At 38.8% G+C, this 13,952-nt stretch overlaps 1 protein-coding gene across 2 annotated transcripts in view; it reads right to left on the bottom strand.

Annotated features, from left to right (window-relative positions):
* Positions 1 to 2,896: 2,896 nt before the first annotated feature.
* Positions 2,897 to 13,952, bottom strand: part of SGK3 (serum/glucocorticoid regulated kinase family member 3) — a 55,173-nt gene continuing 44,117 nt past the window's right edge. For both annotated transcript variants that reach the window (XM_058033109.1, XM_058033118.1), the window contains exons 6-17: positions 13,154 to 13,241; positions 11,221 to 11,270; positions 10,137 to 10,194; positions 9,274 to 9,357; positions 9,045 to 9,176; positions 7,704 to 7,816; positions 7,470 to 7,506; positions 7,271 to 7,357; positions 6,404 to 6,499; positions 5,416 to 5,571; positions 4,283 to 4,372; positions 2,897 to 3,825 (exon numbers count right to left, since the gene is read on the bottom strand). In XM_058033109.1, the coding sequence (XP_057889092.1) occupies positions 3,655 to 3,825; positions 4,283 to 4,372; positions 5,416 to 5,571; positions 6,404 to 6,499; positions 7,271 to 7,357; positions 7,470 to 7,506; positions 7,704 to 7,816; positions 9,045 to 9,176; positions 9,274 to 9,357; positions 10,137 to 10,194; positions 11,221 to 11,270; positions 13,154 to 13,241 (1,162 nt within the window). In that variant the 3' untranslated portion in view covers positions 2,897 to 3,654. The remainder of the gene's footprint in view (positions 3,826 to 4,282; positions 4,373 to 5,415; positions 5,572 to 6,403; positions 6,500 to 7,270; positions 7,358 to 7,469; positions 7,507 to 7,703; positions 7,817 to 9,044; positions 9,177 to 9,273; positions 9,358 to 10,136; positions 10,195 to 11,220; positions 11,271 to 13,153; positions 13,242 to 13,952) is intronic.

Here is a 13,952-nt window from a genome sequence, read left to right as displayed (position 1 = left end):
GATCCACTGTAAATCCCTGGATCCTGTGTTACCCGGGCTGGACACGCAGGACACCACATATGATAGGAAGGACTGAGCTATGGCCCCGCTCACTGGGCACTGAGCCGTTCGGAAAATAAGGCCTGACCAGGGTGATTGATGATGATGTTCACCAGCGCCCCACAGCCAGCTAACCCCACTCCAGGTGCGACTCGGCACATCAACTCCTGCCTCGCTTCAGCTTCCATGCCACCGGCACCCCTGCCTCACAGACCTCCCCACCCGCTGTTCACCAGGCTTCCTGCGCCCCGTCCTCCCCAGACTCCTGCCGGGTCTGCAGCAGCGGGCACCGCGGGGCCCGGGCTGCCCTCAGCCCCCGGGGCCGCTCCCTGTGCCCGCGGCGGAGGCAAGGCCGCCCTGTACGGCCCGGCAGCGGCGGGACAGCGCTCCCAGAGCCGTCCCCTCAGCCCCTCAGCCGGTGGCGCGGGGAGAGCCGCGGCCCGCAGGGTTCGGCCGCGCAGGGGCAGCGACCGCGCTCAGTGCGAGCCCTCAGGGAAGGCAATTCCCAGCCCATCCCACACCCACAGCTGCCCCAGCCCCGCGGCCACCGCCGGGACTGGAGTCTCGGCCCCACACAGCTCCTGCCTTCACCCTCGGGCAGGGCACTGGGCACGGGACATGGCTCTGTCAGCGTGCAAAGCACTGCGGCAACCTACAAGTAAGTACAGAACCATTGTCTCTCATCAATACACATTGCATTTTTACTGTTGCCTTTAGCATGGCAGGCACTCCCAAACTTAGCTCTCCGGGAGAGACCTCTGAACTCTTTTGTGTCGTATTTGAGTTCACATTTTTACAACCATCGTGCTTTTCAGTCAGTCCATCTTTCCTACGGTCTCTCCTTCCCCTCCTCAGGCCGAGAGATCGGAGACCACAGCAGCAGCACGGAGAAAGGCTTGCTCCTCATGGAGGGCTTCGGCTCCATCTCTGCAAGGGGAGCAACAATCAATCCCCTTCTGCTCCAGACAGGCAGAACAAAAGCCCAAAAGCCCAAATTTTGCCTCCCTCTATTACCAAAACAGGAAAGGAGTAGCACAGGTGGTTCCTGTGCAGGTCCACTCTCCTCTCTAGGCTTTACCACCTCTTTCAGGTATCACTTGCCAGAGCTCAGCCTTGTTTGAGGCAGCTACAACACTCCAAACACACGAATTACTTGGAAACCATCCTCATGGGATGCACAGAGATGTGGAACAAGAGCACTGGGTACAGAAATACCATGAGGCTTTATTGCCTGATGTTAAACAGTCTGTTAACCTTTAGTTCAAAGAACTTCAGTACCTCATTCACACTTTGCCAAAAAGGCAGACTCTGCGAAGGAAAAAGCTTAATAAGCAATTTTAACGTGCTCTTCCAAAAATAACTTCAACCGCCACACTGTTTTTTAAGAACTGCTGAATTCTGACAAAAAAAAAATCAAAACCCAAAAAAACAACAATAACAAAACTCTTCATCCAGCCAGGCAGCTAGGTATGAACATTTTAGAATTCAAGGCAAAAATTAAAAAGGGTGCTAGTTCCAACAATAATTTCTGAAGTATTTACTCTCCTTCCCATCCACTGTACCTCCTTGCCACAAAGAGAAGGTAGTTACAGTAGCTACATAATTACACAATAATTTCAGGAGCATACAGATTAAAAATTCAGTACAAAAATGGATACTTCCTTTCATACCACCAATTTGTTTCCCAATTCATTAGCAAGCCATGTTAAAAAAAACAAAACCAAAACACAAAAACCAAACAAAAAATCAACCAACCAACCAACACAAAAACTCAAAAACCAAAACAACTGACAACCGCCTCCCCCCACCCCCAACCAAAAACCCCAGGGCTTGTACTTCTAAATTATATTAATGCCAAAGAAATTAATCACATACTTGTTGGTTGTCCTGAACAGCTTTTTTCAACCCATGCAGAAGAGAACTATGGAAAATAAGCCAAACCACCATTCTGCTCCCACAAATGATACAGTTCCTTCCTTCCACCCCTGCCAGTGTAAATTCTTACTTTTCACCCAATCACTCCTTCCAAAACCTCATGTAGCAACTGCTAAGCGTCACTTAACCACTGTGCAGGAGACTGTGCTCTAGGAGATAAGCAATGAATCCTGTTTTACTTTCCACTTTTCTAATGTATTAACAAAACATTTATTTCAAAAGACTTATGATTTGATACTCTCTCCCCTTAGGTTCACAATTCTTATCAGATCTGGACACTGTATATTTATTTTAGCTGCTTTTTTTGCCAAAACCAAGGTGACTTAGATACTGAAATTTATGTAATATTCATTCAATTTATGTATCATTATGATGCATCAGTATCTAACCAGACTTCTCTCAAATCAAGGCATTTAACTGAATCTATTTGTGAACAAAAAACACTGAACATTTTTGGAGTAACAGACAAAAATAAGTTGTTATTTACAAGTAATATATATAATAAAACTACTACCATTATATGCCTTTTATACACTGTAACTGCAGTCAATTTTTGCATTGTTTAAAAAAAATTTCCTTAAACAGAAATTGTTCAGAATTATGTTTGTCCATACACGTGTATGTTATGAGAAATACAATAGCTTTTCACATTTTTTAAATTATCAGTGTAATTTACATTTTCCCCCCAATATCAAGTGAAAATTTTAAAATGGTGCAAACTGAAACACAAAGACAAGTAGCTATGAGCACTGAAATACAATTAATTTGGAACAGAAGAGTGTTTTAAACTACCAATCTGTGAGAAAAATCCCTAATATTTGGCATGATCATCTTACCACCCACCCCCAAAATGTCAAAGCTAATTGACTTACTTTTAAAGTAACCATGATTATTGCATATTAGATCTTTGGAGAAGCAGAGCTTTAACCAAAAATATTTTTAATGTAGTTGAAATATAGACATACTTAGCTTAGGGAAGAAAGAAAAGCAGAAGACGTAATAAGTAATGTTATCAAATCAATCCAGTTAATTTTTTCTGTCCTTGCTTTGAGTAATCCCCCATACCTCAGATAATCCAGTTGAGTGAATGGATACTCCAGCAAGTACAAGAGCAACAATCCAGTTTTATGTGACCAAGTTTTCATTCTGAGGAAGTTCTTTAAGAATCTTGGTCCTCAACATGTATCATTTAAGTGCTGACAGGTAAATTAACACATATTCCAAATTGCTAACAGGGAAAACATTTACCTTTTTTTAAACCAGGATATACAAAAGACAATTTGCATAGTTACAATTCAAGCACAAAGTCACTGTAAATAAGTACAAAAGCATTTATAAATTTACTAAATTTGCTGCTGTTTGTGCCAGTCAAATTAGATAGGTATGAATGTAAACTCGAAGGGATTGAGGAGAACAGTCAGTGTTTTTGCTTAAAAAATACATAGAGAATGCTTTTTAAAGGTTTTAAAAAATATTTTCTGCAGCAGGAACAAACAGTTCAAACCCCAAAGAAAGCCATCCAAAATGCCCAAATTCTTCCTATACAGCAGAGAAAGTTTGTTCATAGGTTTCAAACCTACATACAAGACGAGGCACTATTTACGCTATTTTGGAATGTGTCCATACCCTAACATTTCAGTCCAAGCCAAGACTTCCAAACCACTCTTTGCTTTTAAGTCCCTAGGAAAACCCATCTTCAGAGGGTGGTGCGTAAGAAAATCCAACAAATGCATCATCTGCCTCTAGGACACTGGCATTAACAATGTTGTAGTCAGAAGAAACACAAACTGAGTATGGGACCATTTCTTCTGTGAACACTGCATCAAAATTCCCAATATCGTCTGGTCCAACCTAGAGAACAGAAGGATCTGTCAGTTATCAAATTAATACAGTGTTTTGAAGTTGTCCTTGTCCTTGAGATTCCAAATTTAACTCTCAAAGCTATCTATTTTGTTGTTATATTCTATTGAAGTAAATAAATTTAAGGAAGCACATCACTCTGTCTCTGAAAATAGGTATTAAAAAGCTGGGGTTTTTTCATTGAGATTGGAGTTTTGACCAAACCCTATATTCTTAATGATCCAATAAACCTAAAAAAATATGAAAAAAGTGTCTCCTAGGGAGATTAGCTCAGTTGGTTAGAGCATGGTGCTAGGAGCACCAAGTTTATGGGTTCAGTCCCCATATGGGGCATTCATTTAAAAGATGGACTTGATGATCCTTGTGGGTCCCTTTCAACTCAGCATATTCTGTGATGTGTGATCTGAGACGCAAACACTACCACCATCAGCACTCCCCAGGCACCTACCACATTAGGATTAAATGGTGGTGGAATCTTCTTCTGAAGAAGATCAGTCCAGCTGAGAGATTCAAAGAACGGGTGCTTCTGAATTTCAAGCTGTAGCAAACAAAGATTTTAGACATTTCATAACTCCATCCTGTGCATCGTAGTAAACATTACTTCATACTACAGGTACATAGGGAAGTTCTTATGTGCACGTCCTTATCAGTTTGTTTATTCACAATTTACTTTGCAATAAAAGTTGTAGTCAGCAAAAACAGCAATTAAAATCTGTGAGACTGCCTCTATAAACAGTTTTCCTTATAAAATCATACTTTCTGCTTTTAAGCCGTAAAATCAACAACCCTGAAGTCTACTCCAGAACAAGAATGTCTTCTGTTGATATCTGCTCCTGTCTTAAAGTTTTGTTAGTTTTTGTAAAGCACATCACAGTCCGAGAAGCAGCTGCTTCAACAGCTCTGCAATATACTTACTACTCAAGAAGCAGCAAACAGCTATGCTAAATCCTTGCATCTCGCTCAGTTACAAGGTTCACAGACTAACATAAGGACTGCAAACCAAAGACTACAAAGATCCCACCCCAATGGATGGAGGACATCCTCTAGATCATTCCTCATATCGCAGTTCTGAAGACGTGTAACTTTCTCACATCAACTTTTTGCGAACAAAGGTTTTGTTCCTACAGTGCGGAAATGTCTGCTGTGATTTTAAGGCTAAAAGGAAAGCTGCTGTTTGCATGGAACTAGTGTTCCTCTTCACCTGAAGACTGGTTTCCAAATTGTTAGTATTACCACAGGACAGCCTTTTCTTTTGATTATATCCCAATTTCACTATGAACAGTGAAACCTACTTCTGTGCACCTTAGTGACTGCTACACCAGCAAGTGTTTTTTCTTTGCTGGCAGGTACAGCAGCAACCAAGCTCAAAATACCCCACAACAATCATTGCTCTCTTATCCCAGCAACTTCCAGGGATAGACCCCACCGGTGTCTTTACTGAAGAAATAAAAAAGAGGAAAACAGAGACAGATGCAGCAATAATGCAGTTTCTATCTCCAACTATCAATCCTGCGCTGTGCACATTAATTTGGTGAGTCCCTTTAAGTGAAATAGGGCTTGATAAATTAGGACATTACTTACAAAATCTTCCTTAGCTCCAAGTCTGCTTTGCCGATCTTTCTCCAAAAGTTCCTCCAGGATAGACCAGGCTGTAAGACTGATTCCTGGGCGCAAAACCAGGGGCTTATGAAGAATATTATCATACATCTCAGCAACATCACGGCAGTAAAAAGGAGGCTAAAAAAAAATACAAGTTCTACATTAACTTGAAGCCACATGCAACATTGTCTCATATATTAGGTATGATCAGTAAATGATTCTCTTAGACATGCAAGACTGCTAGCAGTGAAGCAGAAATCTCCTTTTTATGCACTGCTAACTTCTAATTCAGTCATCACCACTGCCAGAACTTTACACTTGATAACTTCCCACCACCCGCCTCCTCTACTCCTATTAGTGTTCTCACTAATAAGTAGCCATAGATGCCATCCAGCTTCAAAGCTCCCACTGAACTTTCCTGAAAAGAATCTGAGAATGGCAAAACAAATCCATCTCCCTATTTAAGGTCCTATGGGAAGAGACAGAACTCAAGAGAAGTACAAGAACAGATTCTTACTGGAGTAATTACATATGACTAGAAGAAGCGTAGTAATATTTTTTTATTCTAATGCTGTCAAAAGCTAGGAGAAAACCTGTGATACCTAAGTAAAAGTATTTTAATGTTATTTATTCCAATATTTGACAAGATTTTACTTATAAGTTGTTTTGGGGTTTTTTTTGTGTATTATCACTGTTGATTCAGTTTACTCTCACAGTCCCTCAAAGTGATGACTACTGATTTTGCTGATGTCTCCGATTTTGCTTTTCCATGAACTATCAGATACCAGGGGGCAATGTAAAATCCAAAAGAGAAAAATAAGTGCTATGTAAGTACAAGACAATCTGTTAATCTCCTTAAATGGAGTATTCCAATATTATGAAAAAGTTAACATCTTTAACAACACTCAAACGTTACTTCAAATAAAAGGGGAGAGGGGAGGAAAACAACCTTTACATATCATGTACATACCAGCCCATAAAGCATTTCATAGAGAACTGCACCAAGGCACCACCAGTCTACTGTGTTGTCATAGGGCTGCTTTTTAATGACTTCTGGTGCAAGATACTGAAATGAATAAAAAAAAGTTCTTTAGAGAATTAGACTAGCATGGATAAAACCTACAGTTTAGTCACTTCACAGTAAACACATTCAAGAAAAGTTGCTTCATAACAATTAAATGTTTCAGCTAAATACTACACCTCACTCATCTTTCACTGTATTCAAAGGTCTTTCCTGTAATTTAAAATATGTTTATCAAGCTACCAAAGTTTCTGTTACCAATCCTCTGTTTGGTGAATCCCTCATACGTGTTCAAGCCTTCTACATTCTAAGTTTTTCAGTGCAGTTTTCCCAGTAAAAAAACAAACAGAGTCCAATAACTCAGTCAGGAAGTTCAAAGTTTTTTGCATATGCAACAATTTGATTGAGGCACAGATTAATTCCCTATAAACTTGCTAAGAATCAATGGCAGGATATGGTAAGTAGATTCATACTGACCAATCTGCAGCAGCTGTTAGACAAGGTAATGGTTTTGTGTCTACCCAGCAGTTAGGAGACATGGAAGAAAATAGTATTTCAAAAAGGGTGGAAAAACAGAGAAAGGAAGAGATGAGTTAAGGCCATGTGGGTAGCAAGCAGCAGACACTGCATATTAGTAAGAAGAACAATTAATAGATGCATAGAGAGCTTGTCTTTGGGCTGGTTTCATCTTGTTCAAAGAATGCAAACCTCCCAGCAGTACAAAACACAGTATCTGACCTTCCAGCTACACGAATATTAATAGTGAGCAACAGTCATTAATTGCTGATAAAAAACTCATGAAAGCTGTCAACATACTTCTGGGGTCCCACAGAACGTTGCAGTGGTATCAGAAGTTGCAATCCCTTCTTTACAAAGTCCAAAGTCTGTCAAGACAACATGACCCTGTTTAAGAAAGAGTGATAAGTTAAAAAGAGAACATGCTCAACATGTGAGTACACAGAAGTGTCAATTTTGTGAGAGAACACATAAAACAGAAATAATCTTGCATACTTACTAGTGAATCTAGGAGAATGTTTTCTGGTTTTAAATCCCTATTAAAAAAGAAAAGGTAGTAAACCAAAACAGCAGTCACAAGTGCTTCAGAGACAAGGGGTTTTATTACTCTTTAGCTGAAAGCTTGAAGTTTTTATGAAAGTGTTATGTTCAGGTTTCCTGTGAGATGATTTTAATTTGGTAATTTGTCCTATTTTGAATTTCAGCAGGACAAGGGTACCTTTCAGAAACTTACCTGTAGACTATATTTATGGAGTGTAAGTAGCCCAGTGCACTGGCTATTTCAGCAGCATAAAATCTGGCTCTGTGCTCAGGAAAGGAACGTTCTCTTTGTAAGTGAAAGAACAGCTGTAAATATGCAAATAGGAAATAAGAACATTACACAGACAAAACAATAACATGTTAGGTTAATAACATGTTAATAACATGTAACATGTTAAAGGTTAATAACATGTAATTTTACAGAGAAAAATTTTGCTGTCCACTTTTTTTTTTTTTTTTTTAAGCACAATGAAATAGAATTGGTTTTTTTGCATGACACAGTCATTACTTTACTCTCTTCCCTGCTTCTCTTTTGTGGCTCACATGGATAGGTAACTCAAATACATTCCCTTAAAACCAGGACTAGGCAAAAGGAGCTAGAGTAAATCACTAAGCTGTGAATAGAAGTTGGTAAGACTAAATCATGCAAGATTGCCTCCAAGGAGAATATATAACCTGGTGTCAAGTAAGGCATCTTTCATTTCTGAAAATGTGTGTATTCACAGATCTGCATAATTATTTATAGAACTGTATTCTGAAATAACCTAGATGTAGATCATTGTGTGAGATGTATATTCCAAGCTCTCCACTACAGAGAATTGTCTAGCTGCAAATAATTTGAGAAGATACAGAAGTCTAGACAAATATGAAATCATAAACATACAGATTCAACTATAATACAAACTTCACTAGTAAAGACTTAAAGAAAAATGAAGTTTTCTGGTTTCTGCCTACAAAGTTCAGGAAAAATAAGAAGCCACCCCAGCCACCCTAGCTTTCCATTCAAATTTGAAAGATGCTTTGAACTGTATTTTAGTTTGCCTGAAACAATACAAAACTAAGTTCTGACCACAATTCAGGGCAAACCATAATACAATCTAAGTAAGGTATATAAGACAAGAGAAATGCCCATCTTGTTCCAACTCTGACACAATATAATAAATTCAGCTGTCAGTTTCCTTTCTTCCCTTTTTGAAATATCAGCATCTCAGTTAATGCACATGCAAGAGGAAGCCAGTGTTCCATGGTGAAAAATGTAAACATAAGATTAATTCATAATTAATTTTATGTAACTGTAAAATACCATATTTGTATCTGAGAAGCCTGAATAAATTTGGATTGAAATTGTCAATAAAACAGGAACAGGGTCCAAATAGCTACAGAAGTCTGTAGCAACAGCAGATTACAATAGAATTATAGAATTTTCAAAATTGGGAGAATGTGGATCACAGCCCATTGTAAAGAATCACTTCACTCCTCCCACCTAGAATTAGCAGAATAGACAGACAACAATGCAAACAAAACCACCACATACCTCTCCTCCATTAACAAAATCCAGGACAAAGTAAAGCTTTTCTGTTGTTTGGAATGAGTAATGTAGTCCAACCAAAAATGGATGTTTCACATTTTTCAAAAGCACATTACGTTCAGCCATAATATGTTTTTGCTGCAAGAAGTAAGAAATCAATAAGTAAACAGGAATGATTTTGTAATTAAGGGAAAAAACAAGGGAGGTGGGTGGAAAAAAGACTATTTCTCTTAACCTCTTTCCTATTGAGAACAATTTTTTTCTGTAACACTTTGACAGCATAGTATTTCCCATCCAGTTTTCGTTTTGCAAGAAGAACCTGTGAAATTCAAAAGAAAAGGAAGAAATTTGATTGTTGCAGTTCACATACTATGGGTAATATTTTATCATTTTGGCCTAACTGGAAGGGGTTCATGCTATTTTTTTCACAATACAGTTTCTTTGCTTTTAATACAGTCAGTCAGCAATGTAGTTGCCAATAGAGTAAGCTTACAGTTCAGTAAAAACTGATCACAACCGTGGTAGCATGAAAGATTTAATTGTAACATTTGTTTTCCATGACCTGCTAAATCTCTATCAAAATTAATTTCAGCTTTTTGGGGATAAATTGCAAAGATAATGGAATGAAAAACCACAACACAAAAAATAATTTGGAAATGAAGATTTCAAAATGGATTTTCCTTGGCATCTTTGTAAAATATCAATACTTAAGTCACTTTTCAATGTGCTGTTGCTCACACTGCTCCACAGAATCAGAGGTTTCACAAAATAGTCCCTGACAACAAGAGGAAAAGCACAATTTGTACTCCAGCTGCGGCATAAGCAGAGGGGTACCTCCCTTCCTCCCTGGGGGAAACAGAGGATCCCAACTACCCCTAATGAGAAAGGGAAAATCTCCCTTTTTTGAGTCCCAACAAGAGGCTGAGGCAGCAGGGAAAAAATGGCAGGGCCGCAAATCATCAGCAATGAGGACCCTACAGAACAGTTTATGGGCCACCCTAGAGCAACACCACTTCTGGAACCTCTGGCCAAGTCACTGTGCATGAGAAACCAGAGAGCATCCTTGCACCACCATAAGACACAGGAACAAAAGCTCACCTTGCCAAAGCTGCCTTTCCCAATAACTTTCAGGAAATCAAAGTCTGTTGGTTTAGCACTGAAAGATATTTAGGAAGGAGACAGGTCATCTGGGTAGAAATGACAAGCCTTATAGCTGTACAGCACCCTCCTTTCCTTTGTTCCACCCAGCACTGCTTCTGCAGACCTGTCCTCAGACACAACTCTTCATTTTGCAATTTTATTTTCCTCTAGGGAAAGTGTTCAAGTTGCATCCTCAGAGTTTATTTTATTTACTAAGTTTAACCTTTTGATGTAAAGGAAAGGTAAGACCATTCTTTCATTCTCCATGGTCTAGTTTTTCGTAATTTTTAAGTCTCAATTTCCCCATGATGTCTCCTGGAGCTTATTTCCAGTGGGCCAAACGGATTCTAAAGCTTACATGAGGAAAGGAAGGACCAAGTTTGTTATCTGTTCCCTCTTATTTGTTCCTTTCTTCCCTCCACCAAATCCTCCCTTGTTTTAAATTTCAACAAGAGGAGGGAGGTCCGAACACCTGCCTCTTGGTGTTTGCATTAATTCGCTCTCAGTTTTTCCATTTCCCACATCACCACTCCTTTCAGTTTTTCCCAGGATTCCCTTACTCTTTCCTGAATACAATTCTGTCAGCAAAACAATTATCTGTGTTTTCAAATTGCAAAACAAGTTACATCACCATACACCTCTCTTATTTATTGCCCCCGAAGGGAAGGACTCTCGTATTTCATTTCTTACTGCAATCTATTAACCACTTCCTCGTGCTAGCCCAGAACAAATCTGTGAGGAAAGCAAAACCAAAATAACAGTCATCTCCCAGAGGAGAAAAGCAGATTCACACAGAACTGAGAACAGAAACTCTGCAGAAAACAGAGAAACAAGTTACCAGTGCAGTAACTGGGTCATAGCACCAACGAGGCAAGCTGCTCCTTTGGCATGCAATAAACCAAACTTGTTTTCAGAAGCTGTGGGGCCACTCCCCAGGTCAGTCTAACTTTACAGGTTTTCAAATTAATTTTAATCCCATTTAATTAAGTTTTAAATTTACATTAAATTGAATTACATTAAATTCAATTTAATTGAAACCTACTGAGGATTTCCAGATGGTCCCAGGTTGATATTCTGTGAGGTAGAATTTAACTGTTGGGAGAAACAAAGAGGTATACTTGTAATACATTTTATTTTCTCTTATCTTTCAACCAATCCTAGTTTCAAAATGCTCTACTGATCTGCTCAATCCATACTTTTACACTTGTTACATTAGAATTTTAAAGAGATCTAACATCTAGATTGGGAACTGAAATACCTGGCCATCATCACCTTGTCACAAATTCTTTCTACACACATCCTGTTCCAAGATGAAGGTAATAAAATATCTGTGTTCATTCAGAGAGGAAAAGATCAGAAATAAAGATTGAAGGGTATTTCAATAAACAGCTTGTTCCTCATTCAGAACTTACCCTTTCTGTACTTGCTTCATTAACATATTTCCTACCTTTTAATCCAAATTCTTCAAGATCTTACTAATACAATAATTTTAAACCCACACTGTTTACCTAAGAGTAATTAATGAAAGACACAGTGCTTTTAAAAACATGGAAGTGAACATTCTTTCAACCCCAACAAAAACATTACCAACCTTTTCTATCCTGACATTAAAGGTTAAATAACTCAATTCCTGGAATTCCATGAATCCTACTGGTACACACCCAGGCAGAATTTGTAAATTACAGGGAGCAGAGGAAGTCACTGTCATTTACGTGGTTTTCTCCATTTTGTTTTTGATTTAGAAAAGTGGTATTTTTACTCTCATTGTGATTCTGGAATTCATCAGAGAAGAATAAACTGCACACAAATACAAGTTACCTGGGGACAGGCTGCCAGGCAGCACAAAGCAGTACTTCAGAAGTGGAAAATGGTCTGACAGCAGCACTGGATGCCACTACTGACTGAAATGAGCCAGTGATGCTGGAGGGTTTTGAAAGAGCTACTGTAAAAAAACCCTTTTTTTTCTTTTTAGGCTTTTTTTTTGTTTCTTGTTGTTTGGCTTCATCATTTACAGTAACCATAAGGTGAATTTTCCACCAAAAATATGGGGTCCAGGCCATTATGCAGTGGCTCTCTTTTTGGAATTTGTTGTAGGCCAACACATCATTGATTTTCCAGAGATGGTTTATATCACTCCACATTACTTAAAATACCTTTCATAGGAGGAGGAAACTGGTATCTTAAACTAGTGACTTTAAAATGAAACTTTCAGAACACACTAAATCTCCCATGGATCACACACAAACTGAAACAAACCTTACATCTTTAACAGGGGCTGAATAAGAAAAGAAGTGAAAAGAAGTGCTAATATCACATCTTTATGCCAAGTAGTAAGTAATAGAGAGGACAAGCTTAATATGGCCCTTCTGCCTTCCTAGAAATACTCCTTTTTTCAAACAGCACTGTTTCTGGAGGCTGCAAACTAATTTTCAGAGACTATATCCAGCTATATAGTGGCTTTCTTGACAAAAGAAACAAAAAAGACCTCACACAGTGTTATATATGAAATGAAATTAAATCCATCCTTCCTCCTAAGTGAATTTTAGAAAGATTGCATTTTTTCCCCCTGAGAGAATTCTATTTCTCCCCATCTTTAAAAAAGAAGAACACACAAGCAAACAAAAAGACAATTAAAGATTCAATCTCCCCTTCTCCTTGCCAGATGTTCTTAGCAAGAGCTTTTGAACAGACTGCAAAAACTCTGACAGCTACGCTATGACTAAAGCGGTGTTTCTTTAACCCATATAGTAAGGGGGGGAAAAGCAAGACAAAGCCAACAATCACTTTTACTCCTCTCTGCAGTTCACACCTGACAGAAAAATAGCTTACAGCCCACAGTGGAACTGAGTTGTTTAAAAGAACAGGGAGGGGATTTATTGCAAAGTGTACCAGTAGTTTTCAGTAAATAATATAGCTAAGAAGATTGCCCTCAAGTAGCTAAAATTTAGAAGACTGTTCTACTTCTGTTTTATTACCTTCCGACTGCTCCTTTCATCTTCATCCTCAGATGGATCTGACTGGTGTTTTGGGTTATCCATCTGAAGAAATGCTCTGACATCTGGGCTAGAAACACAGTTAACTTCATTAGCACACCAATAATCTGCATGATTTTCAGCCATAAACACAGAGCATAGGACTGAACAGCAGCATACAGAGGAGTTACTCATCACTAAGTTTTATATTTAAGTTCTGGTAATTAAGAACTGTGTACAAGCAATACTTTCTTTTACAGCAACATAATTCAACTGCCAAGTGTGTTATACAGCACAAACCTTTTCACTTGCAAAAACCTGACATGTTAAAGTATATGTATATAAAGACTTCAGAAGGAAACCCTGCAGAACTGCATTTAAAGATAATTATCAGAAGAAAGCATGAGTTCTAACTGGCTAGCAGACACCAAGAAACCAACTTTTTTCCCAAAAACCAAAGAGTTTAAATTTTTGTTTTCTAAAATGAACTGAATTGTCCAATACAACAGGGAATGAAATACTTCATCTGTATCCCAAGGGAAGACGTGTTCCAAGAGATACACAGCAGTAACGTTCCTCTCCCCATTCACTTTAAAGCAGAAGATGGTGATCCTGTATTCAGAATTCCTTCTGGCTGGACACTGTCAAAACAGTGTTCAGAAATCCTTTCAATCAGCTGCAGGACACAACTACTTCAGGAATTAGTGACAGACCTCCCACAGTACCTAAAGAGATGCATTTTATCTTCCGCAGCATTTTCAAGCTCTGTCTTGGTGGGGCTGGGGACAGGGACTAAGAGAAA

This window comes from Melospiza georgiana, chromosome 1 (genome assembly GCF_028018845.1).
Source record: "Melospiza georgiana isolate bMelGeo1 chromosome 1, bMelGeo1.pri, whole genome shotgun sequence".
NCBI classification, from domain to species: domain Eukaryota; kingdom Metazoa; phylum Chordata; class Aves; order Passeriformes; family Passerellidae; genus Melospiza; species Melospiza georgiana.
Note: the sequence above shows the minus strand (reverse complement) of the source record. Positions and strands in the feature narration are given on the sequence as shown.